The 27,871-nt window shown below is 39.1% G+C and overlaps 1 protein-coding gene across 7 annotated transcripts; it reads right to left on the reverse strand.

Moving 5' to 3' along the window:
- Positions 1-1,452: 1,452 nt before the first annotated feature.
- On the reverse strand, positions 1,453-27,871 carry IREB2 (iron responsive element binding protein 2). Of its 7 annotated transcripts, none has more exons than XR_010072556.1 (23): positions 27,797-27,871; positions 26,428-26,517; positions 23,034-23,199; positions 21,683-21,820; positions 19,444-19,665; positions 17,689-17,758; positions 16,269-16,452; positions 15,589-15,728; positions 14,573-14,744; positions 13,132-13,232; positions 12,552-12,668; positions 11,300-11,459; positions 10,309-10,444; positions 9,680-9,764; positions 8,924-9,080; positions 8,529-8,653; positions 8,138-8,242; positions 7,738-7,880; positions 6,420-6,567; positions 6,210-6,332; positions 5,397-5,582; positions 4,419-4,767; positions 1,453-3,612 (listed from the first exon to the last, which is right to left on the reverse strand). XR_010072556.1 is itself a non-coding variant. In XM_063346683.1 (22 exons), the coding sequence occupies exons 1-22, from the start codon at positions 27,813-27,815 to the stop codon at positions 4,657-4,659; spliced, it is 2,898 nt and encodes a 965-aa protein (XP_063202753.1). In that variant the 5' UTR covers positions 27,816-27,871; the 3' UTR covers positions 1,453-4,656. The 7 variants fall into 7 exon arrangements, 5 of the variants coding, with proteins under 5 accessions (XP_063202753.1, XP_063202754.1, XP_063202756.1 ...); XR_010072555.1 differs by having other exon boundaries at positions 1,453-4,172; XM_063346683.1 differs by having other exon boundaries at positions 1,453-4,767.

The raw sequence follows: 27,871 nt of genomic DNA on the forward strand, positions 1-27,871 counted from the left end.
CAGAAGATCAAAAACTCTAGCGGCTGTTTTGACCGAGGATCTGCTGTTTTGACCTGCAGCAAACCTGAGGCACCTTTCTCAGGGCGTCCTTTAGACTGTGCCAGAGTTCAGATTGGGAACGCTTGTCCAGTCCTAGGGAATTTTAGACTTAATTAAAATAATACAAGCCTCAGTCCCCCCACAGATACTAACTTTCAAGATCAATATTTAAATCTCTTCCGAAATTCTAAGAATAGAAAAGAAAAAAGAAAGTAATCTTCTGCAGTATTTGAGGTCCCTCTATGACAGAATTAGAAATGCTTACTGAAGTTACAAAAAAAAAAAATCAAAAATCTTGGTTTAAAGTAAATGAGTTATTAAGAATCCTCTGTCCCGATATTTCAGTGTTATTTGTAATATTAAAGACATTACTTTAAAAGCATTATTTTAATCCAATAGGGAAATAGAAAAGGGAAACTATTTCCCGAAGAAACAAATATAAGTTTCTTGGATTTCCCTCCGTTTCAGAACAGATGTTACTAAACGAAGTGATTGGCCAACTCATACATGTTTTTACCTACTTCGCTCCCCCAGCCCCCCAGAAAGCACAAGCAATTCTTTTCAAGAATAAAAGAGCTCCAGAAAATATTCAGGGCTCCCTCTCTTGATGTCGGAGGCTGACTGAAGGTTCAGCTCACCGGAACAAAACTGACCTAGCAGGAAAACATTCTTGCTATGCTCATGACTTTAAGATACATAGCAGGTTGCAGAAAAAATCAGAATATACTTATTCTCTCTGTAAACAAAATTCCAGTGCATTTTTCAGATCTGTACCTCGTTAGGCTGCCTTAGCTTCCAGACAGTGGTGCCAAGACTGAGCACCTACAGACTTCCACCTACAGCCGTCCAGGCTTCTCCTGCCGAGCCAGCACACTGTGTTTGGGAGGCAACGCACAGGGCTGCGGTGGTACTTTGGCCTCTCTTATCTGTAAGTAAGATAAGACTTGAATGATTTAGCGTCTCTGGGCTGGGTCTAATGCCTCCTCTAAAAAGCCAGTCCTCAGAGATGGGCCAGCGTCGGACACCCCCAAATCACTTTTGAAGATCCCATCTATCTGTAAGCTCTACGTGCCATAAATGTAACCTCAGTCAACAGCTTGCTCTAATGCAGGATTTGATCTAGATTCTAGATTAGACATTTTCCTGCAGAAAAAAAATAGGTTATTCAAAGACTGTTTGGTATAGTTATAACACCCCAACTAGTATCTGTAGCTCAGGTAACACAGATAACCTCTCTCTAAACCAAGTACGCATGCTTTGAAAGCCCACATGTGAGACACTCCTAACGAGGAAACAAAACATGCATAATTACACCCTTTTCCTTATTCACCCCACCCTTTCATACATACCTACATTACCATTTTAAGTGTATTCCATTCTCTCTATTCAAAATAGATTGTAACATACATGAACTGTCATACAATTTTCTTTATTAAAAATAATTTACAGCATCGTTAACTTTTTATGCACAATTATCATCAACTGAACTTAAGATATGTCTATACAATACTTACTGAACTTAAAACTTACACTATTCTGTTGGCTTTAAACAGCAGACATTTATTTGCAGTTGCTTAAATATAATTAATATACATAATTTCATGTCCTTAGGTGTAAAATGTATAAACATCAACACTATCCCAAAGCTTTGTAGTTTGGGAGAGGGAGGAAGGAAGAGGGGCACAAGGAGAGAAAGACATTTAGAAAAACTGGAACAGATTCTTCTCTGAATCAAACCAGAAAGAAAAGTCTAGGTTAAATACGTCTAACACACCAAGTCACTTCTTCAAAAAGGTACGTTTCCTCCTATGCTTTAGGATACTAGAAAGAGGTCTAACTGGACAAGGTTGTTTTGTGTGTGATCACAGCAGTCCTCTGACTGTGCCACAACCCGCCACTGCCAAAAAGCAGATGTCACTCCTGCCCATCTACAGCTCCCAGGATCCTAGCGGTGTCTAAAGTTAAACGTCTTCCCTCTGCCACTGGGCTGTTGAGCGTTGGCTGCCGCAGGCGGGAGAGGGGACAGGCACATTACCACAGGCAGGCAGGCAGGCGTTACCTTGGCTGGCAGTCAGCTACCACACGAGCGGCAGATGGGGACATAAGCAATGCTGCTCCTTGCAGCGCCCACCACGCTCCGGGCGTACGGATCCTGAGGGCAGGAGTCAGTCTGCACAACTCACTAAGGTGCTACGGACCTCGGCATAGTTAGGGGTGGGCCCACTGCAGCAGCAGTAGCCTAAAGCTGAATGGAAAAGGTGCCAAAGCACAGCTCAAAAGCTGCCTTTCATTGATTTTAAGACACAGGAGTGCAGCAGAATTAAAGTAGTTGCTATGGTAATGAAACCCGCCATATGTCTCCTAAAAGAGATGACTCTTTGGTCATCATATTGGTGACAACTTGCAGGTAAGTCACATCCCTTGAAATTGCACTTCACAACACTGATTTACCTTGATGTGGCTCCTGACATTTACCTTCTGAAGCAAGGAGCGTGTTACTGCGCTAGAGAGGGTGGGAGGCTGCCTTCCCTTCAAGCATCAGCAGTTACCCGAGCTGTAAACAGGCTTTTAGTTGTGTTTTTATTTATCATCTGCATTACGTGCCAGCACTAAATTCCTATTTGCTCCCCAATAATGAACATGCATTTTCTTGAACTAAATCAAGAACATGCCTTTGAGCTGGGGAAAAAAAATACTATTAGACGCTGTTGTACAAGAAATAAGATTTGCTCAATAACTCTGGATAAAATTAGCAAAAGCGTACCACAGAACGGAAACTCATTCAGCATTGATTTATCACCCGTATCAGTGGTAGGAGTCACTGGAATGGCTTTTATCTTGACTAAAAGAAAACCACAGCAAAACTATTGAAATGTAACAACAGATTATACAGTGTTTAAAACTTCAGGGAACTTTGTCCAGTAAAATAAAAAAGGTGTATCAAAGTTATGCCAATGAAGTCAAATTAATTTGGCATTTGAAGTGACAAAAAATTAATATATTGTAATAATTATGTCAGGGGTTTTGTTTTGTTTTTGAAAGGAATGTCAGAAGCATACTATTTAAAGATTTGAACGGTGCATCTGTTAGTTCGCAAGTCAGCTAGCTTAGTGTCTGGTTATAAATTGAAAGCACATGTAGTAAAGCTAATACAGTCCTCCTGGAAGTTTTGATACTTAAGACGTTTCCCAAGAGCAAAAAATCTTAAAGCAGAATCTTGACAATTCATAGGCAAGTTATTGCAGTTTTGTTCTCCAAAAGAAATTAATCTCTAAACAAACTGTCAGCGGTATTATGAAGCTTTTCAGAACATAGGAGCGCAGAAAGAGCATCTCGAAGCTGACGAGTCACTTGCACAGATGAGAAGCTGCCAATGCTTAGTTACGTGGTGAAACAAGCACTTTTCCAGAAACTCCGCATCTTCTGTTAATATTAAATATGGAACAGGGGGTTTACCGTCAATGTGTTGACAACTAAATCTATGAAGTTGCAATGGTGTGAAAGAGCCCGATTTGTTCCGTGTTCTGGGATCTTCAGCAGAGGAATCTGATGCTTGTCTGGGAGAGCTGTAAACTAACGGCACATCAGAAAGCATTAACAGGCAGCACGGCTGCCTCCACTACCCAAGATTTGACACGTCAGTATAACTTATTAGACATAGGTCGTTCTTAAAGCAGAGGAATTTAAACAATTCTAATAAATGTTTTTAAGATTTTTAAAGGTTAAAATACTACGGGGAGGTACTTGGTCTAATGATATTGCAGACAGTACAGTAAAAACCGATGTCAGAAGTGACAAACTGCATCCCTTGAAGTACATATGACAAACTTCAATCGAAGGACACTGCAGCTTGCCAAAATGCTGGGGTGCTACACTTAACTTGCATGAACAAAATAATTGTGAGCTTTTTGGTTTGTTTGTGTTTTTTTTGTTTGTTTGGGTTTTTTTTTTTGTTTTGTTTTAAATGCAGAGATGTTTCCCATACTTCTAAGCACACAATATTTCATAGCGTGAGCAGTTTTAAGTCTGGATCCAGATGAAATATAATTCCATAATAAAGGTAAGAAAGTCACGATCTGTGCTACAGGATACCATAGGCCTCATGTAGACTTGCTTTTTGTTCAGCACATAACCTAAAGAGCAAGAAATTCAAAACTGAGTATCTGTTTTAAGCGCCAGATGCAAAAAAAAAATTCTGTTTGGCCTTTAACATTCCATACTATGTGCTACCCTTTAACCAACAAACAGCAGTACACAGATTTACAGTGGAAACAACTGCAGAAAAATCTTCTTACATAATAATCTTCAGCACAATCAGTTTCAGATTTCGCATAGTTTATTTACAAAATGGTCTGATAAAACATCCCCTCCATACTTACAGCTCTCTGCCACAATACACGTTGACTTTAGCAATGTTTAATAGCACCATTAGAATATTATTTAAAATCAGGAAGGATCTTGTTGCAGTTACAATGATTCACAATCTTTTACATCCATGGACGAAGTAACTTTGAGCACACTAGGACTGTTTGCAGTTCCACAGTACAGATTCCTGGGTTCACACAAGGCATTTTCAGAATTACCAGTTATGCAAGGTACCCATAGAGTCAGTAGCTACTATAAGAATCTTCGAGCCACAAAGTTTAGACTTCCACCATATTTGTATAAAGTTATCTCCATATCGTTTTCAAACAAGGCAATCACGCTGAATACTTTTCCAGTGCTTGTCTTCAAAACAAAAGCAAGAAAGAGAGACCAATTAAGAGTTTTGCTTTCACTTCCCCTTGCTTATTCTCAGTTAAGATTCTAACCCCAAGCTTTGCTGAATACAAGCAAATTCAACCTGCTTATCTGCCACCACAGAGCCGAGACACCGCTGGGAACAGAATAAAGGCTTATTGTACTGCACAGTTTAGATCCGTCTGGGAACATGCTACGTACCTATTGATAACAAAGAAAACGCTATTTCCCTAAGATGGCAGAAAGTATTTTGGGTGTACGGTTCCTTCACACAGAATGGGAAGCTGAAGCTTCTCTCAAATAGTTGCACCCTTGTCTTTAAAAGGGCCCGAATGAGAGATGAGACACAATTCTCCCCTAATACAGTGCCCATGTGGGGGAAAACAATGCCCAAAAGAACAATCAAGAATTTCAGGTTGCATAATAAGTTGCATAGATCTGTACTTTGGGAAACTTCAGTAGCCATGACAAACTTTGGGCAAGACTATAAGCTTACTTTCAAAGAGAATGAAGTTTTGGTTTTTCCTGCTTTCATTCATCAGGATTAACTTTCCTTTCTGTGCTTTCAATCACCATCACATTCAGCAGAGAAATTAAAGAAAATATTGCAAAGATACCTTAATATCCAAAGTCATTCCGGGCGACAGCTCTGGAGGGAACAATATAGAAAATTGCTCTCTGCCAGTGAGACCCAAAGTACTTGGATTTTCCCCAGGAAGAAACTGAAGTGGAGCTATGCCAATTCCAATCAACTGACTTTTATGAACCTTCTCATAGCTTTCAGCTAGGACAGCTTTCACGCCCTGCAAAAATACAAATGATTTTATATTTCAGTACAGTAGTCACAGTGAAATGCAAAAGTAAGCATTATGTCCAAAAATCTTGCAATTCAAACTGAAGAGTAAAGAGAGTGTGCTTTGTAGAGTCCTGTAAGTAGGTAGAGCCTTTTCGCTTTACAGCTAGAGGACAGTCGATGAGCCAGAGCAGGGCCCATCCAGCATGCAAGGGAGCTGTATAACAGACAGTGACCGTGCTGCAGTTAGCAGGCAGGAAATGCCAGACTGAATGTAATTGCTTCCATTACGCCACAAGTAACTGGCTGACTCAGAATACATGCTGAATATTAGTGGAAATTAAGTCTCCAATAGCTAGATATTTAATACCCCACAGAGACCGAACAGAAGTCAACACTAGATAAATGTCTAATTTACCTAAAAGTCTGGAGTCCAAGACGGTAAATTACATACTTAGGAAATTCAGATTTATCCTGACTAGTGATTCTATTCTATGAAGGTTCTAGCAAAGAAATTACTGAGTGGAAATTTAAGACTAAGGACAGTTTCTAAACACATTCATGCCTAAAACTAAACAACACGTTTTACCAGAAAAAACCAAAACCACGCCCCCAAACCCAAACAAACCAACAGTACCAGTAAAAAAGGCCCTTTTGCAGCCCAGTCTCTTGAGCTACCCAGTCCATACTTCTTTCCTGCTAGAATAATTACAGGGATGCCTTCTTTCTGGTACAACTCCGCTGCTTCAAACACGTCTAGCTGTGGAATAACAAAGTGAAATAGTCTGAGCAAGCTCTAAAGCTGTATCACAATTTCAGAGCAGCTACACAAACAAATATATTTTACCGTTTGTCCTGATGGGAAGTGAATTGTTTTAGGAGCTGGTTTTCCTATGAACTTATTCAGAAGCTTGATATTTGCAAAGGTACCTCTTGTCATCACAGCATCGTTACCTCTTCGAGCTCCGTAAGAGTTGAATTCACGAGGTGTGAGTCTAGAATTAAAAGCATATTTAAAAGGGAATCAGTATTTTTTAAGACTATCTTGTTTAAAACAATATTATGATTTTTATGCTAATTATTGCAGCATCTCTAAGTTTTCAGTGCAAGATGTAAAGAACTACTCATCCAACAAATATAATTATTATAAATTACAAACAAAATGTGTAAATAATTGCTAGATTATTCATGAGGAAAACTGCCATTTTAAATTTGTTTTGTATGACTTCATTATGAAGTGCTATGAGTAGTATGGTACTTACAGAAGAATTATGGGGAGACTGTTCTAGAAAACAAGCCTGTTTACTAATCCTCTTACCTCCACCAGCATATTTATTGACAAGCGTTGTACCAAAACAAGAGTTTTACTCGTAAATCAAACAACCATCCTGGGATTAAAGGCCCATTAATTCTTTTTTTCTTGTAATACTACTCATTCAGACTTTCATTAGAAAGAAGAGTCCACACCACAGGCTATTATTTTGTTGTGCTTCACTGATACTGTAATAACACACCTTTGCAATACAACCCAACAATATAATTTCCAAAACCCTCAGCAGAGGTGTGACCCTGACTAGCTCAGCACTGCACTGCATTCTGCGTCTTTTTAGGATTTCAGGAGCAGCGAAAGGCACCCACTACCACTGCAGGATGCTCGCTGATGCAGAGGTAAGTCACAGCATCACTCACACCTATTTATAAAACTGGCCTTCATTTTTTAAACTCTGTACGTTTCTAAAGCTTCTGATCTGTTCTGCGCATCTTTCTGATGGCCTTTCTTGAGGCCGATGACAGTAACGGTGACTAACCTCACATTAACAGAACATCAGTCACCTGATTTGTAAATCAGTACATTATTTCTGCTTTGGCATGCATTTGGCAGCAGGTATTACTGTAGCAACAGCTATGAGAATGAGTTCTTTAAGAGCATGTCTCAGCTGTTTGTTGTAGCCTTAGACAGAGAACACAAGAAAGGTGATTACTGGGATTGCAAGACAAGTGATTACTTATGAACGCCAGTAACAGTTACAATTTTGCTTATCTGTGTACTATCTCCACTTGTTGCAGACAGGCATTTATAAAGGAAAGCAACAGTGCTGCCCAGTTATTTGGCACGTGAAGCAGTTCTGATATCATTAGAGCTGTGTAATAGGAGAAGTCCTTACCCTTTGTTGGTCAGATACTTAGCAGCAGCGCTACTCCTTGCAATGCTCCCAGCAGGGGATATGTGATCTGTCGTTACAGAATCTCCCAAATAGAGCAAGACATGGGCATTTTCAATCGGTTGTGGTGAAACTGGTTCTTTGGCCTAAAAAGGGAAGGGGTGGGGAACAACAACAAAAGAAACACATTTTTCTTCTAAGATCCTTAGAGACATAAAACGTATCTGTAATACAGGACAGCATATAATGTACAGGCTCCACTCATTCCAGAGATAGAAATAGTATTTAAAAGACTGAAAAATGAGTGATAATCAAATTCATTACTTTAACATTGAAGCTTTACTGGAATAGCTATTCCTTTACTTAAATGTAACGCATATAATCTGGTGTCCAATGTACTTACAAGTTTATCAAAAAAGGAAGGACATCTGATATAAGTAGATTTTAAATCCCAGGGAAATAAAGTTGACTCAGGTGTTTCCAGTGAATTCCATCGTTTATTTCCTTTCTACAAAAGAGAAAATTAACCAAAAAGAACAGACTAATCGGTTTATGATCTTTTATACATTCTGAAACCAAAGACTCCTGGTGATTTTCCTTTTAATTTCTCTTACATACTATGAGTTACCTCATTGGATGTTACTTAAAAATCACTATTTAATACAAGTATCATTCTCACTTAAGTCCTCCTTTACAGTAATGGAAATAACTGACAAACCAACCACATTCCACTGGAAGACATTATAAAGCTACAATGAAACGCAATCTTATGTAGAACAAAAGACCATTCTTACCTCCATTTTTTCTTTCAATTCCTTAAACATGGATGATATCACACACTCTTCCTCCACTGTGTGAAGTTCTCTTCGGGTGGGCCAAATATCTCGTAGGTAAATACTTTTGCCATTAAAGCCAGTGCCTGAGTAAGATTTTAAACAGAACAGTAATTTAGAAGAATAAAATATTAGACTTTATATTAGAATATAAATACGTACATATTCAAGTCTTCAGAGATGGTACCAGATATGCAAAGAATTTCATCAGTTAAGTGGATGCTTTGCTTTAGCTATGAGCAACGCCAAATAGAAGCGTGCTTTTTTCCAAAGAAATGCATGCTGAAATCCACGTGAAGAAACCTCTTCTACATATGCATTAGATGCAGAAATGGAAGACGTGAGGAAATACTTACCCAAAGGCTCAGTTTCAAAGTCTATTCTAACCGTGCCTGCAATAGCGTAAGCAACAACTAGCGGTGGAGAAGCAAGGTAGTTGGCACGGACACAGTCACAGAGACGACCTTCAAAGTTCTTTGTTCCGGACAATACTCCACAGGCAATTATTTCACCCTGAAAAGCAGACTCAGATATATTTTTCTAGGACTCTGTGGTACTTCAACAGCTTGTGCTATTTTTTGTTGACTAGGATTCACTTTTAGCACTCCACTTCAAATGTTTATTCTAACGCTTCAGTTTAAAGGCATTTTGTTCTCTCCTGCTACCCTTTCTCCTTCTCCTCCTTTTTCACTCTTGACCTCTGGATGTGTCCTCCAGTCAGTTCAGTGAGCTCCTCTCCTGCCTTTTATTTCCTGTATTTTTCTTCTGCTTCACAGGAGAAAAACACTGCAGCTGTTTAGACACTGCTAGTTAAAAATCACTCAAGCACATAACTCTTAAAATCCTCCTCTTCATTTATGATACAAAATCTACACATTGCATCTTCCATAAAATGAGATCCTATGTATTTATCTTGTAATTTATATCTGTATGCTACAAATACTATTTATTATGTTTCCTGTACATAGCAATCAATTACCGTTGTCTCCCTCTGACATGCAGATATGTCATGCGAAGTCCAAACCAACAATAAAGTATATTTTACTATATTTCTTGATCACTTAGCTGGGTGAGAACTATATTTCTGTATTCAACAAGCTGTAGAGCTTTACCTGCTTTATTGCATTCCTGATGGCTTCTGGCAAGGGGGCAGTGTTTCCAACACAGGTTGAACACCCATAACCGACAATCTCAAACCTGCATTGGAAAAAAACAATCAAGTAGCACATGAAATGATCATTAGCAAAACAGCTTTTTATTTCATTAGGAATCACTAAGAAGATTTTTTTTTTTTTTTTCTCCTTTGACAATGAGACTTTTCAGGAAGTGAACAGCAGCCGCTACATCTCACTGATGCCAGTGGGAAGGTACAAGGTAACTTTTTTGTAGTTGGTCAAGATAACTCAAAATATCTCAAGATGTTAGTTCCATAAGTAATGGCAAAGCAAAGGCAGTAACATTCCCCACAGAGCACAGCATCCTGTTTCGTAAGGCACAATTAACTAGATTGCTACTGAAAAAACAGAGCTCAGATGAGGTAGATATCTACATATAGTAAATCATAAGGTGAGAATAAACTGGAGTAAAACACAACTTTAAGTCAGCAAGTAGTTAAAATGACAATCTAGTAAGTTAAAACCTACCCAACCCAAAATGAACAGCAACTGTATTTATCAACCTGAATAAGCCCCCTGCGTACTATTTTCCTGGAGTGACAAATGAAGTAGGAGTCACAACTTACCCAAGCTTACTGAGGTACGGTAACACTCCACTTGAACTGAGGTAATGTGTAACCATTCCACTGCCCGGTGACAAACTTGTTCTGATGTAGGGCTTAACCACTAGGCCAGCTTCAACAGCTTTTTTAGCCAGGAGTCCTACCAAGAAAGAAAGAAGACAGCTTATGTTCTGTATATCCCTTAAAAGAACATCTATATGATGCTACCTTAGTTAAATTAAGCACAAACCCCCCCCAGAGGATGAGCAGACCTTCAGTTTATTAAATTATTAAAGCAACTACTTGCCTGAATAAAGTTTCTTAATTCATAAGAATACCATTCAGGTTTTCATTCCCATTCCTGTAATTTAGATAGCCATTTTCTTTTCTGTAAGAAAAATCTCTTTCCCATGTTGTAGCTGACAGTGCAAATCCATTTATTCTTCTTCTGACAAAGGCCGCACAGCCTCAAAGGGAAGCTTGCCTTGGCCACAGAGGACCTCCAAAGAAGCAAGCAAGGTCTGAGAGAGGATTAGCCGTTCTGGGAAAACGGCATGTGGCTAGCAAAGGTATGGCATGTACTCCTTAACTAGTGGCTAAAGTGCAGAACTGCTCAGCAACACGGATTTTCTCTCCAGACTCTGCAGCTAACTATAGCTCAAGCTACTGTCATCCAGGAGGGAGTCAAAGATAAAGCCCACCTCCTGCACCAATTGTGTCACTGTGTGCATCCACCTGAAGAGAGCCCTAAAACCGGTTACCTGTTCAAATACTACCAAACGTAAATACTTTGTAATTACTATCATTAATATTGCTTTATGACACAAATTTTGAGATTGTATTATTGAAAAGTAACTTTCATTATATAACCTCCAGAACAGACCAGGAGTTTAAGGTTAAAAGTTTACAGCTTCCTTTAAATCAAGTCATTGCAGACAACCTACACAAGTGAAAGTAAAGGCTGTGTAGACATGGGAGCATTAGGATCAAGTTAATTGTCACTATCACAACATACCTGCAGCAAGCATGACAGATGGATTACAGTTGTTTGTACAGCTGATTACTGCAGCAATGACAATGCAGCCATGAGATAGCTTGTATTCGTTTCCTTCATACTGAACAGGTACAATGTCATTCTGTTTCTCAACTGCAATCTGAAAGCCTTTAACACCAGACTAGATGACAAAAATACATGTTAGCAGTTATCACAATACAGAAAGTACGACATTACAGCAAGCCCAAGTAAAACCCCCATTTTAAAATAATATGCGGCTGTCCCATTAGGAACGCTTAAACAGATTTTAAAAGCAGCCCTCAGTTCATGCCTCTACACATACATGAAAGAGCAACCCCTTAAAACTACATGTCCAGTTCTATACAATACTTGTTTCCAAAATAGAAGCACACACAAGATTTTAATTGGAAGAGGATTATAACTAAAAGCACACCAGGTCAATTAACATATCACACCCTCCAGCTCTTCAGCACTCAGTCATCCTCCAGAGGTCCCTTTCAACCTCAGCCACTCCGTGACCCATGATCAGTTAGGATTTCTCTCTCCAGCACAACCGATCACTCCGTATTATACACCTCATTACAAGCCAGAAACACTAAAACCAACAGAAAGAATTTTTACAGTGTGTCTAAATGTCTATGTTTCTAATACTGCTGCCAGTCTTCAACTTTAATGATAAACACTAAAAATTAAGATGCACTCCTGTACTATCTGCGTTCTTAGATACCTATGTGTATCCATAACCAAAAATATCACCTTCGGAGTAAAAACACTTCCTCTATGAAGTCAAGCTAAGCTGCAAGCAAAAATCATCTGCTAAGAACCCAGAGCACTGATTAGCTAGGAATCTTGGAAGTCCTTCTGCACCTCCTTTAAGATACACTGAATTTTCTTTTCTTGGGGTAATTCTGTTTTGGAAATTAAGTAAAATGCATCTGTTTAAAAAACTCTGAAAATGAGAAAATGTTTCCCAAGTTTATGCTTTTTGTTACTTTAAGTTTTTCCTCTCTCGCAATCTAAACTGTGAAATTAAGGATTTTTGGAAATTCATGTTCCTGACAAACACACCTATGATTTATCAGCTATTATCCCTGGGATACTTGTCAAGCAAGAAAAGAGTATCATTGGATCAGCTGTTTATTACAGAGTAATAAGGAGGGCTCACAGCAGGTGTGCAAGGTATAACTAACATAACATTAATTCACACAGATTATTGGAAGCACCTTTTGAAGAGTACATCAGTTGTACAAACCTTTTCATTTAAGCAGGCTTGGAAGTCACTTTTCATGTTATTAACAGCCACTCGATCTTGGGACCTCTTGGGGCCGCTGACATATGGAATTATAGAACTTAGACTAATTTGCACTACCTAAAGAAAAGAAACAGAAAAGCATGCATTATCAACCCCAGCCCAACATTCCATTCAATGTACTCTTGAGACATTCAGGACCTCTTGGGTTTAAAATCTGAATGTTCCGAGACATTAAAACTCTGGACTTTCATTTTCAAGACTGCCCACTGTAAAAGGCTCTTCATCTTATTCGAAGTGTTTTAACATTATCCCTAACTTTGTACCATCCCTAAGACTTACCTGATCACTCAGGAATGACAGGAATTCAGCATGGTAGTTGCCATGAACATTATTGTACTTCCCTTCTTTCCACCACCCCCTTTGTATTTTGCAAACGTACTCTGCAGCCCAAAATTGTGAGTTAATAAATACAACTTTTATTAAAACAATGAAAATTACAGCAAGAGACAAAATTGTTAAATCAGCATTAGTTAGTTATTATGAGAGTCAAACACACAGAAACAAGTCACTTCGAGCATACCTGGGAATACTCAGGTTCTCTGGAAGAACTCTCATCATTTCTAAATAACTTCACAGCTTTAAGATATGCTTCCATGACCTCAAGCTTGGCCTCGTCAAAACCTTAGGAAGGTTATTTCAAACATGAGAAAAGTCACATTAAAAAAATAAATACACCCACACACCCCCGCCTAGTTCTCAGAAATTAAGACTGTTTAAGCATGTCATCCAAAGTACTTTTTTCAAGCCACTTCCATAACCCAGCCTCCAGGAGCTATTCAGGAATGACACACAAATTAAAGTACTTTTAAATTTATTTTTTTTTTTTTTAGATTAGCTTAACTTCCCTTCTTATATCAAGGAACAAAATAAGCTGTTTCAACTCCAGCAGCTGTAACTCTAATTAAATTTACAGATTTGTCCCTGAAGTTCATAAAGCTTTTCTCTGTTAAGATTTACTTGTTTAATACAGATCACGTGCTTAGTTGATAACAGCCAGTATTACTTGCTACTGTTTCATTTGCTCTGCACTGAGCAGACAAAACATGTTTGTTATTAAATTAAAAATGTTTAACTCTTATTTGAGAGTGACAGATTTCATCATCAGAAAGGCTTACTAATGTGAACGAGGTTTTTTTTGACATCTTTTACCCTGTGGCTTTCTCTATTTGCAGTAGCTTGACAAGGAACTTACATCCTCCAGCTTAGCTGGAAATGCCAGTGAAATAAGACTCTTCAAAAGAAAAAAAAAATCATTGTGAAAAGAATGAGAAACCCGTTGTGATTTGTTTTGCAGTTTCACTTATTTCTAGTAATCATTTTAGATTTTGATTTTGTAGGGAATCTACAGGTGGTTAAGAGATTCATTCCATATCAAGAAGATTTATATTCCATACACTTCTCAAAACATAAGTGAGAGTGTTGTTAAAACTTTTCTTTTAACGGTTTACCTATGCTTTCAAAAACAAGGACTCTGGACATTGAAAAACAACATGATGTTGGTAAATCAGGTATCAGACAAATGAACCAGACTGGACACAAACCCCAAGTGCAAGTCAGCTTTCCACATGCTGGTGTTGCGCATACAAAAACCACAGCCCCAGGTAAATACAGGGGATACAGAGACAGACAGGCTACAGCCAATAAAGCAGGTAAATAACTCAGACCCAAATGCCATGTACTACGCCTCCCACAAAACTAGCCAACAGTAGATATGTGCAGTACAGTTTTTGTGGTAGGTATTACTCAGGTGCATAAGATTCTACAGGATAAAAGTTGTAGCCCAGTATATTCTATGACACAGCCTGTTACCGTATGGAAGAATATTACAAACTAAATCCACGTCAGAACTCTGCAGAAAGTCACCGTTTAAGAACTACAGAGTTTTAAGCAAAAAAATGTACTGCCACACATCGTATCTAAGACACTATTACAATGAATCACTATTTTAATTTCATCTTTACCTGTATGCTTTAAGTGCTTCAACGTCACATTATCAACAGGGAAAAAGCTCAGAATAGCACCATATTCAGGACACATATTTGCTATTGTGGTTCGGTCTGCTACAGACAGCTGGGAAACTCCACTCCCAAAAAACTCAACAAATTTTCCAGCGACATCGGCTTGCCTAAGTTGCTGTTTAAAAGAATACACAACATTTGTTATGTGAAGAGGTACAATGCAAGCAGTATTTGTTCCAGCAATTCACAATTATCCAGTCATGAACATTTAAAACAAAAAGCTGAAACCTTAAGGCCCATGTTGGCAAAAAAACCAACCAAAAAACAAACCCCAAGTCCCATTAACATACTGGGCTCTAAAAGTCTACACTGGAAGTTCAGAAAATAAAACACAGCTCCACCTGCAACCGAGGTCTTCAGATTTCCTAGTTGAGGACAAATACACACTTCTTAAAGCATCATGCCAGGAAGAAGAATGTATTTTCAAAGCAGTCGCATCTTGTCAATGCTTTGACACTAGCTCTGCAGCTACTACAACACTGACAGTTCAGGCCACCCTGGCAAAACCCTCTCTTCCGAAAATACGTTCTTGAGTTCTACCAGCTTGCAACCAGAGGTAGGCCTTGTGTCTTGCAGGAGTATTTCAGAACAAAAAGGGTATTGAGGGTATCCAGAAAAAGTTTTTGCACTAGAGAAGCAGCCTACATGCTGTCAGCAGGAGAAAAATGGAAAACACAGCTTCTATCCCCTGCCCCCAACCCTGCACACGTAGTTTTGGGGGTTTTTTACCTATTTTTTAGTGAAAGATGGCCTGTAATCTAACCACTATAGAGGGAAAAGAAAAAAAAACACTACTCTGGAGGACTATTAAATAAAACCAGTTAGAGATTATTTGTGTCTTCCTGCACTGCCATGACTGAAGGTATACTAAAATTACTCCCATTTCATTCAGTTCTCAAACATCACTGGTAAAACTTGCAACAAACTTTTCTTTGTTTGAAAAGGCATCAAACGCTTACCTTTGTAATGCTTAGAACAATATCTATGGACGTAGCGAGTGGGCTGGCCGTGCCTGTCAGCTCACACCCAGCGACCTCAGGCAAAGTGAGAGTAACCGGCATCCCCAGCATGACTGCTTCTGTCTCAATACCCCCGACACCTGGAAGGAGAATATTAGGTCGCTTTTCATCAGTTTAAGTAACTGACACTAAATACATTGAGGTAGCTAATCTATATTCTTCTAATCTGATAAATCTAATCTAATCAAATCCTTCCTATTAAGCCTAAAGGCTACAGCAATAAATGCAGAAGTTCTATTAAATATTTTACATGAAAAATAAAATCAAGCAAGACTACCTCTGAAGTCAGACTTCACGGTCAACCAGAAAATATTTTATATCTAAAATTAAATGTTCAAGAGAAAAGAAACCTTCATACAAATTTTATACTGCATGTACAAACAACAGTTATTTGAATATCAATTGGGTCTTGGTTATTTTCTCTTTAAATTACAAAAAACATTTTATCAATGGAAAGAAGTGTTAGTTGAGATTATTTTTAGACAAAAACATTCTGAAGAATAATTCAAGGCAGAGTTTGTTATGCTTGAGATAGAAACATCCAGTGGGAAGAGAGTATTTCTCAGCAATGCTTTAGTACACCTTTCAAAGTGCTATCAAATTATTCCGAGCATACTTACCCCAGCCCAAGATACCCAAACCATTTACCATGGTTGTATGAGAATCTGTGCCAACCACGCTATCTGGATATAGGAAATCTTTAACATCAAAAACAACTCTTGACAAATATTCCAAATTAACTTGATGTGCCATTCCAGTCTCAGGTGGAATTACGGAAATATTCTTGAAAACCTTTGAACTCCACTATAATTTTTCCAAAATGAGAAAAAAAAAAAAGGTGCATTTTTTCAGAGGTATATTCAGTTCTTAGAACATAACTAAAAAGACACAACTAATATGCAATAAAACAGGACTTGCTATTTACGAAAATGGCTTTTGCTCATTTGTCAAACAGAGGTATGTGATCCCCTTGGACTCTGTACATTCTTAATCATCAACAAAGCCATTCATTCAGCTCCTGTTGAAGGCTGAATCAATAATTCATACCTACCTGTCAAAAGCAGGGTTGCATAAATCTTACCTTCCAGTTCACACAACTGATTTCGGGCACAGCTAAGACTATTATTTAGGTGACAGAACCCGAGCACTTGCATTTATAGCAGAACTTAGTTTAGGTTTGATGCTCTGTGATGATACTGAAGATGCAATTTAGAAAAGTGTCTTGCTACCATGCAAACTCGGGATGCTAGATTTAAAAAAGCCGACATGAAAACTTGTAACAAGATCCAGCTTGGCAGTTCCCCTCTTTAATATGTAAAAGCTAATTTACAACTCTCAGAAAGAAACCTCCAAGTCTACCTACATGAAAAGATTTTTAGAGCATTGCATCAGATTCCTAAACCACGTGGATGAGGATCAAATACCAATGTCGCAGATGCCTGGCTAACAACACAGAAGTTGATATTCACCACGCAAGACTTCCATTAAAAACGAGTTTACTGGTACTGCTGTCTAGTTTCAGAGCAGCAATGTCCCAACATCCGCCTCTGTTCAACACTTACAACTTCAGTACGATTTGTAATAGAAATATGGATAAAAACCTTTTATTCAGAAACGCATCATGACCTAAGGCACTGAGCTCATTAAAAAGCATTAAAAAGACTAATGCTTCATAAATACCTGCTTTGTCCGCTATCTTCATGCTGACAAGAACCGAATCAAACACTCTGAACTTTTTCAAGTCAGAATTACAAAAAATTATCTCCCCTTTAAGCAACACCTAGGTTTAGAGCTTCTGTTGCCTAACAATTTTTAGATTTAAAGTCACAAACCATGTTATCAGCCAATTTTCTGTCCCCACATTAAATTCAGATTTGAGAGTCTGACATTTCCAAATGATTATATTTAATTTGTCATCTAAACTGGCAGACAAATGGAGCAAGCTCTTAAAACAACCAAACCACAACACAATACAAAGCCCACAGGTACACAGACATAAAAACACAACACAATACAAAGCCCACAGGTACACAGACATACCTTAAAAAACTGAAGCCTCTCTCTATTTCTGCCAAATTCCAACTCTTGATTTTTCAATACTGTCTCAGGCCTAGGAAGATAGCAAGTTTACAAGCACTGTCATAGTTTATTTCAAATTACAGAAGAAAAAGTTGTTATTTTGGTTGTTTGACGAAAGACTCATTTAAGCCTGCAGCACAATTTGAAGTGGTTTGTTAGAACAAAGATAATTCCCCCCTTGCAGCAAGCTTTCTGTAAACAGTGAAAAATAACTGATTTCATCTGTGCTGTGCTTGAGAACATAGTTATTCTAGGCATAGTTTGCATAAAGCATTTGATCTCAAAAATACTCATTTTAAGATATCTAATCCAAACATGTACTATAATACACAGAAGCTTTTTTTCCTCCCCTAATCATTAGGTTGCACACCTCAAGATTCGATATAGTAAAGAACCACAATGTTCACTAGTTCAGGTAAAAACACCCTCTCTGTTCAGTACTAGCCCTTCGGCAACTGAGTAGAACATCAGGGTGATTGTAACCACCCTCCATTTCTGTATTTTTTCCCTCCAAGACACGATTATTTTCTTCACAAGTATTCATCAGTACAGTCTTATAATATGAACCATCTTTTCTTAGTAAGTGTTATTTTCATAAGATACTGATACTCATTAAAAAGGAGTAATCCACAATTTAAGATTAATAACCTCTGCTTTGCGAAGGTGGACAAGGAAGGGAACACACTTGCTTTGTATCAGGAAGGAAATCCATCCTCAATTTTCTAGAGGTGTATTTTACATCATGACCCTTCCCTTTCTTCTCTGCAGCATCAGAAGGTTAGTGGCTACACTGCTTTGCAAAGCCCCGAGGGACAGTCATCATTCACACTGCAGCTTAATAAATACCACTGCTGTTTTGCTGTCAGAATATTCAGAATATTGCTGAAACCATCACTAATTCTGCATTCCTATGCCTCTACTGAGCAGGAATATTTGCATATCTATAAAATCACCAGGACAATTAGCATATCACGCCACTGTGGGATACAGATTTGATCAGCTTTTAAAGTCTACACCTGTCCAGCACAGGAAGATAGGGATCTGAACAGTCTACCAGACAAAAGAGGTGGCAGCTGAAAGAGAAGGATGATACCATGTAATTGTCATAGATGGAATGGTATGCAGTGATCGGTTAATAATATTGAAAATCTGGAAGAGGCAGATAGATGAGGTTCCCCCAGGCCATTACACACAGGCAGGATATTCATTGAATTTCAACTCAATGACAGATGGACTGTGAGATTCCATGGAAGCTGGGGGATGATGTACAGGCTAGTTCTTAGTTCTTCTTTAAAAGACAGAGACTTTTGAAAAGTTCTCACAGAAAAACTAGAATTTACTTTTAGAAATAAATCAGTGCTTCATTGATTTATTCATTGAAGTTTACTTTGTAACATACACAGGATTACTCCTATGCTTTGTTGTCCTTGTAAAGAAATGAGGGAGGTCTCAAAATTTAATTTAAAATTCACAGCCATGAGTCACCCAGTTGGCCATTTGCACTGTTTAGTAAAGCCCTTCCTGTAAAAGAAAATTATCATAGACTAATTCAAATCTGCTACATCAGACCTTCTTCTAGATGCTGAAACCTGTCTATGGCACATATGGAGAAGAATACAGAAGGATGTTAGGAAAAAAATAAATAATCATGTATCTATAGGCAGTGCTTAACAACACAGAAGGGTGCAGATAATTAAAAAAAGGAAGCTTTCATACTCAGGCACCGGCTGAAGATGGAAAGGACAGAGGAGAGGTGTGTTCTCAATCTGCGCAGAAAATTGTCCTGAGTTGCGACTCGAATCTCCGGCGCTACAGGGCCCCTTGCAGCCAGTCTGGCCCCTGCAAGGCAGCTTCCGAGGCTGCGCTTTCAGTGGAGAAAGCTTTGCCATCGGCTTCTGTGAATCACCACCTCCAGGATTTGGAGCATTCTGTATTGCACTGTAACATTAAATAGAACAATAATTTAGACATTAGGAATTTTGCTCTTTTTTCTCCTCCTCTGTTTCTTTGCAATTCCTTCAACAGATTATAAAATATTATCTGAAAAAAAAAAGTTATTTTACTACAACCCTAGTAAACTACCACTGGATAACTTAGTTAAGTAATGTAATGTCGCAGTAGGTAAATGAAGAGAACTGGATTGTCTGAAAGATAAACACCAGATAAACAATTTGTTCACAACAGACCAGAAATCTTTATAAACAATGTTGCAAAGGCTAAACTCAGGGTTCAAAACTTTGAAGGTGTGGGTAAAGCCTCATTCAAGTGCTGGACTTGCTGAACATGTTTCTTTTTTTAAGACAGTGCTGTACATGTTCCGTTAAATCCACAGAGGAATGATTACAGACAGAGCTTTCCCAAGGCAAGAAACATAACTTTATTATTTAATTAGGCTTTTTATACAAATTCTCAAAGGCTCAGATAAATTTTACATAGTCAGAAGTAAGACAGGAAAGCGTTGTTTGTTTTTTTAAAAAAGTCCATATTGTACACAACCTTCTATTTGTACAATATGCAGTCTTCACATGAGAGCAAAAAATCTTCTGTGAAAAGTGAATGACTCTTAACCTCTCAGTATCTACCAAATCATGGATTCCTAATTAAAAACCACTCCTTTCTTCTGCTTTAGTAACACAGAAAAGATACTTAATTATCAAATTGCAGGATATTGCCTGGCCTCAGAGGATACCCTGTCTAAATCCCAACTTAGCCCACCAGCCCCTGATCAGCAGGAGGTGGAAGCTGTATAAAAGCAGCACAAACCATCCTGTAAGCAAGTGGTTTTTATCACAGGGCAGCAGCTGCTGAGATCCTGTGAGCTTTCTAAAAGCAAGACTCCAGCAGCCGGATTTATCATTACAAAGCAGCATGTTGAGACCTCTTGCCAACACTTGGTCTTTCTGATAATTTTAGGCTAGCCTAATTGCAATCGAATCAGCTGTCCCTCCAGACACAAGAACGGACAGACCACAGGACCGCAACAACACATACGCAACACCACACATGATTTGTGGCTTCTTCCTCTTCACTATTCTAACCAAACTGAAATCCTATATGTATTTGGAACATCTACAGAAATGACTCATACACCCACGTCCATTTGACCACAGGCTTTTCTTCCCCATGAACTTTTAAAATTCCCAAAGAGTAATTTACAGAATTCTGCATGAGTTTGAAAGGCTCCATGATGGAGGGGGCAGGGTAGAATGTAGAGGGGGAACTGCATTATTTACTTAGTGTTTACTTCAGCAAACACTGAATAAAATGCAAGCTTTTTCCTCTTCTGCAGTATTATGTTTCTAGCAAAATGCAGCCCCAGGCTGTTTTCATTACATTACTGCCTGTCAGAAAAGGAAAACCACGCTGTTAGTTTTCCAGTTCCAATACTTTTCCAGACTCCTACAATTACACTTCTCTCTCTGCAAATACATGCAGCCTTTTTCAATCTGTTGTAAAATCCAGGCCCATAAAAAAGAAATATAAAAAAAATCAGTCCTAAACTGTGGGCTGAAATGACAGTCTTTCAGTATGACCAGTAGGATTGCAAGCCGTTTCTCTGGAGCTGTGACAAGGCAGCTACATTTAAAAAAAAAAAGTTGTGTTTAACATCAACAGGAAGAACAGGGCAAAGCGAAATTACAAACTCCCTCTGCCTCATTCTCTCAAGACACATTATTTTCTGGAAACCACGACAAATCCAGTTATTTCAGCAATCTCTTGCCCAGAATTCAGGTTGTCAGTCAGCCTTATCCATAACCCCTCATAACCATTCCTTCTCCCCTCCAAGAGTATTATTTTATGCATTTTTATTCAGCCCTCTTTCGGATACCATCAGGTGTAGTTTCAGGGATCCACACATGATAAATGATTTGATAAGAGAGTCACAAGACCAGAGTAATCCGTACTTCAGTATCAGAAAAAACATTCGGTTCATTAAAAAAGTGAGGTACGTTACCATTTGCTGAAATCAATCTGCAGAGAATGGTCAACAGTAAGATCAGTTGGGCAGGCAGGATTGACTTTCACGGGATCTCCTCCAGCATTTCTCACGGCTTCCCTCATGGCAGCGAAATCCACCATTGCCGGAATTCCCCTAACAGACAGAAAAACAAAATAGTGCAACAGCATGGGACATTAACTCACTAAATATACAAGCGTCTTTTTAATTTTAACTTTATTTAAGTCTAGATCTACCTAAGTTCTAGTTCAGATAATAAACCCCTACTATTCTATTCTCTAAATTTTAAAGAGCTTGAAACATTTTTGAAAGTTAACGGAGTTGGTACTCATTCACAACAAGCAACAGCATGCCTGAAGATAACAGACTAAACAAGAACATAGAAATGTCTTGAAGAGGAGAATTAATTTCTCTTTTGTCTTGCTATGCTTCTGAAGTGTGATGGTACTTTACAACAAAACTCATTTGGAGGTACTTTTTATCTTTACGATAGAACCTTGCTATGCAAACAATGCTCGTGCTACACATTTGAACACCTCAGCATGTATTATTACTCTTCTCACAGAGCCAGCCATTTTTGAAGCTCATGGTGTTTTACAAAAACATTCTTGTTGCTATTCCATAGACAAGTGTGCCTGAAGTACAAAACTGAGATGAGGACAGTGTTTATCTAACACAGTACTATATAAATCTTCCTGACCTAGTTTTCTAAGCAGAAGTTACCTCATTTTTATTATTATCACAATTCCTTTTTAATTATCTCACTTATTGATAAATATATAGTTAATGAGTCAGCACAACAGTCTAAATTTAGTATTTGCAAATTGGAGAAGGACTGCCCTTTTAGCTATGCCATGCTCAAATCACAAAGAAAGTCAATATCCTAAGAGACTTCTTTTAAATATATGTATTATTTATGGATTCAATTGGATTACATATACTTGTGGAGTAGGCAATATTTAATCTTCAGTTATCTCAAGTAAGAATTCTACATATTTCAATGAACTGTCAGCCATCTGGCTACAGCCAAAATGTCACCACTTCCATTTGTGTTTTGGCTCTTGGCCTGTAAAGTGTTCCTTGTAGGCCAACAGCTACAGCCTCACCAGCCTGCACTAAAACCAGGGTATCCCATGGAACAATTCCTACCCCAGCATCACATGTAATTATCACAAGGAATCTACTGGACAGCAAAAGCAGTGCACAGGTTTCTACTAAGAAAGAGAGATACGTCAGTATCAAAAGGCTAGGTGCTACTTATTTTCAAGCCAAAGAACTGTACATACAACTCAGTGAGTTTACATAGATTATTTCAGAGTTTTCGGCACGTGTGCACACACACACTTACGTGAAGTCTTGAAGAACAACTCTGGCAGGACAGAAGGGCACTTCAACATTATTCTGTTTTGTTTTCCAGTCTAAGATGTTCATAGCATCTGTTTCTTTCACTAAGAATCCATCGCAGTTACGGATGCTGGATTCAAACAACACTCGTATGGAATAAGGCAGAGTATCTAGGGTAAAGCAAAGTAACGGACTTAATTAATACAACACTTTCAACTTACGAAGTTTTTAAAAAAATTACTATCTCGCAATTCTAACAAATTCGACTTTGCTAGGGATTGGAGGGATGAGAGCTACAGGAGCCTGCTTTTCCAGTTGCCTTTGGAAAGATCATTATTACACAATATGGAACAGCAAGTTGCAAAATGTATACACTGCAGAAGATGAATTATCATATGGGATTTGAACAGAAGATACCAATAGCTTGACTGCACTGTGTTATGACTGTGACATTTAAGAAGGTATGCTAGGCTGGCAGGAGGGAGATGTAAGGAATCTAGAGCTGAGTTTACTGATCACAGTGGGTAAAAAAGCAACAACAATTAGAATATTAAAAAATTAACTGTAAATTTCACGATTTCATTACTTGAGATATCAAGCCAAAAGCATCCAATGTCAGACCAGAAACTATTCTGCCATGTGCCCTAAAATTAAACACATTTCATTAACTATAAAGAAGAATGACATTTCCCTAAATACAACTTTAGTTCGTTTGTTACTGATCTGGATTAAGGTATTGACTAGAAGCAACTTTCTGGCACAAGAAAATTTAGGAAACTGGAAGTGAGAATGTAAAACGTGGGAGGAGAAAAAAGCAACAGACGTCACTACTACCTGCAAACAAAAACATCAACATTAATTCACATTTCTCCCCAAACCCCATTATTTTCAGCACCATTCAAGCAGGCAAATGACTCTATGAGAACAGTAAGAAATATTAAAAAAGTAAGTTGGAAGAAGAGGGTGAATCAATTAAGTTCAGGCTTTAACAAAAAGAGGTAAGATTTGGTGTTCTTGACCTAGTCCATAAGTTTGTCCACAAACTATTAATATAGGATTTGCTGATTCTGTTCTCATTGTGTGTCTTTCTCAGATATTATCCATTGCTGTCTAATTAGACAAATCACCCAAAATAATATCAGAATGTCACCAAAAACATGTCTGATCAGCTGTAATGCCACCACTCACTTTATTTAAAAGTCAAGTTACCAGAAGAAACTGTTTTGCTTTTTTGTGGATTACAAGTAATAGGGAGTGCATCCTTACAATGATAAATCTGAGTGTCCAATGGGCTGCTTGGCAGCCATCAACTATGGACAAGCAAGACCTACTCTCTATTAGGCACTCGCAAGCTCACATCTGCAATATTGTGTGTAGTTTGGGCCTCCCAGGATACAGCAGATCTCAAGAAATGGTATCACATCCAGCGAGAGGCCCTCCAAGATGGTTACAGGGCTGCTGCATCTGCCACACAGGAGCAGTTGGGAGACCTGGCTCCACTCACCCTGAGAAGGAAAAGCCAAGCAAGCTACCTGTAGTTGCTCACAACCTAATGGGAACTGCACAGAAGGTGAGGCCTGGCTTCTGAGAAGTGCACAGTGAAAGGACAAAAAAAAAGTCACAAGGTGCAGGAAAGAACAACTGTGACAGGATAGAAGGAAAAAGAAATTCACAGGGAGGGCGGTTAAGCACAAGATCAAGAGAGGTGGCGGAACCTCCACCCTCACAGATTTGCAGAGCTCAATCAAGAACAGCTCTTCAAGTTAACTCTAGTCCCAGCAAGAGGCTGGACTAGATCTCCAGACGCCCCCTCTGCTCTTTCTAGCTACCATTTTCCCCATAACTGAATACTATTTTAAACACTAGAAAATCAGATTCTCCCCAGCAAACTGGCAAATAAATCAATTAACATTTATATTCATAATCTGATTAACTTAAACAGGCACTTATTGTCAGATTCTAGTCAGAAGCACCAAGGCAGAGGGCAAACAGGTAAAACCCCAAATTAATGTTGTAGGAACAAATGGAATGAGCAACTCCAGATGCTGGATACGCTATCAGTGCTGTCCCACACCGTGCCTAAATTTTACTTAATACCTTGCTAATACGTAGTTAATATGAGGCTTCCAACTTCTGCACAGAAGTTTCTATTAGAAGACAAAGACACGCTTAGTCAAATCTATTTAGACTCCTTCTCCAAATATCTTCAGGAATATCCGCTGTTGCTCCAAGCTTTATGGCACATCTTAGCAGAAAGTAGTATCTTCTGTTTATATTTCCACTCCTGTCATGAGGCTTTTCAAAAAACTGCTGTAGAACTGACTGGTTTTGTTTCTGCCACACTACTGCTTCTTCCTGGACAAAGCCACGAACAGAAGCATTCTACCTCCTTCGTACGTGCTTATCTGAAAGATTAACTTCATTATTACAAGTTGTAGAAATCTGCAAGAGCAGACAGCTGTTGCACAAAAGTTTCATCAGCCACTGTGCACTAGCTCCCCTCTCTCTTCGCTTCAACCAATAGGGAAATAATTTCTGTGGCCAAATATGGGTTTAAAATGAAATATCCACTGGTAATTTTTTAGTTAAGAAACACATCATGAATTCTGTGAATATAGGAGAGTAATACAGACTTTACAAACAGCAAAACTGAAAAAAAATATAATCCCAGATACCTTTATAAGTATTTTAGTTTAACATGAAAGCAAAGGGAGAGAATAATGAAAGTATGTTTCGATTATCTGCAAGAGTAAAGCCTATTCCAGCTGACACTGATCTATAGCTCTCTCCATCTGCATGTAAACCCCTCGCCCATCACAAGTGCACATACTTTTTATTTTTTAAAAGGCACCCAAACACAGAGACCCAATAAAAGTCTTTTTGGCACATACCACTTAGTGTTATATTACACACTAATGACATGCTGAGATTAAGCAATTGTTTGGACACCACAAAACCTCACCTTTCTGCAGCAATTGCAACAGAAGCTATATTCTAGTAAACACAGATACCTACTATATGAAGTTGCTGGTAAGGTGAAACTAGAACACCGAGAAGTAGTAGAAAATTACAGTAACAACTGTATTTATTGTTTAAATACTACATAGAGGTTCTCTGTCACTTCATTTTTTCCAAAAGAAAAATTATTGTGATTTAGAGTTTTGCTGAAAACTCCAGCAACACCGGTACTTTCCCCCTTACTGAAAAAAAGCTACATGAAGTATTACCCCCTACCAACTTCATAAAGCAGTAACAGATTGGAAAATTATAAGCCTTCAAATATACCTATTAAGAACTGAAGTATTCACGACTGCATCTCCTCACATTTGCCAGCATTAAGTGGTGCATGTTTACTGCTGGTACCATTGTAATTGCAAACAACTAAAAAGTGTCATTACCATACTTGGCGCCTCCAAGCTTTGAGACATTGTAGAACTTCTTTTGTGGATAGTTTCCTAATGCTTCAATTACCGGCTGGTAAGGGCTTCCTGGGGGAAAAAAACAAACCAAAACAAACAAAACCAGTTACAGCTATAAAAGAATGGAAAGTCTGAGTCTGATAGAGGACTCATAAGAAGAGCTTTTTATTTCTGATTTTGCCAAAAATAATGTTCCTCTAGGACTGTAAGTACATCATAATATGGAAAGGTTTCTAAATGGATTGAGACACCTAATGATGTAGATGCATGACTAAGATGAATTTTAAAAGTATCTGTAATACCAGGTATATACAGGTCATGCAAGTAATCAGCATAGTCACACGCCTGAATACATTTGACCTTTATTGTCTGAGTTTACCATCTACAAAACAGGATAAATGCACCTCACCAACTCAGATAAGAGATACAGGTCTTAATATAGCAGAAAACATAAAGCATTAAATGCCTTGACTAATGACAAGCAAACAAGAGACAAAAATAAACCTCATAACAGCTATTAGGTGCAGAGAATAAATAACTTCTTGAGAAGCAGTGGTTCATAAAAACGTTTTAATGCAATTGCTAACAAACTAAAGGGACAGGGCCAGTGATATAATACCTCAGGCCTAAAGAATTTCAGATACTGAACGTTTAAGGAGAAAGCCTAAAACACAAACAGAGGGGAAAATGGTGTTAGTTCTGACATCACCGAGCTGCTCCTTGTAAGCACAAACACCAAACGCTGGATCTGCAGCAGAACACCCTTTGTTTGCCGTTTGCTTTGATCTTAATACACTACAGTTATACTTTCATTGGAAAGCAAACGCTGCACCACCAACAGCTAACAACAACTGCGTCACTTGAACATCTAAATAATTTAGCGTGACCCCCCCAAATTAAGCCGACCTTAGGCCTCGGCCCTACGAGCAGGCAACGTTATGGGCACCGCATCCCTCTCTCGCCGCAGCGTTTGCGGCGGAGGGAACAGAACGAGGCACAAAAATGGTCGTCGGGAATAACGGGAGGCCCGGCGGGACGGGCGTACCGCCGCGGCCAGCCGCCGGCCCCCGACAACAAAGCGCCTCCCGCCGCGGGGGCAGCGGCCGCCGGGGGCGGTAACGGGCCCGGCTGCCCCGGAGCAGCGGGGGGGTGGTGGTGTCCGCCCCGGTCCCGCCCGCCGCAGGCCCGGGGCCGCGCTCCCGCACAAAGAGGGAGGCGAATCGCCTCACACCGGCGGGGGCCGCGCTGCTCCGCCGCCGGCCGGCGCGGAGGAGGGGGAAGGGGCGAGGCGATAGTTCAAGGCCGCCGGGGGTCCCCTGAGGGCGGCGGCGACCCCGCTCCCACTGACCTGGCCTGACAGGGTCCATCGCTGGCGACCATATTAGCTCTGAGGGGAGGGGAGCGGGGGTCGGGGGGGAGCGGG

Source organism: Chroicocephalus ridibundus, chromosome 9, assembly GCF_963924245.1.
Source record: "Chroicocephalus ridibundus chromosome 9, bChrRid1.1, whole genome shotgun sequence".
NCBI lineage: Eukaryota > Metazoa > Chordata > Aves > Charadriiformes > Laridae > Chroicocephalus > Chroicocephalus ridibundus.

Coding starts and splice junctions, on each gene's coding strand:
- IREB2 (XM_063346683.1), bottom strand. Junction 14,745..15,588: donor TTGTTCTAAGCATTACAAAG/GTAAGCGTTTGA, acceptor TCTTTTAAACAG/CAACTTAGGCAAGCCGATGT. Junction 9,765..10,308: donor CCGTACCTCAGTAAGCTTGG/GTAAGTTGTGAC, acceptor TTTCCAATGCAG/GTTTGAGATTGTCGGTTATG.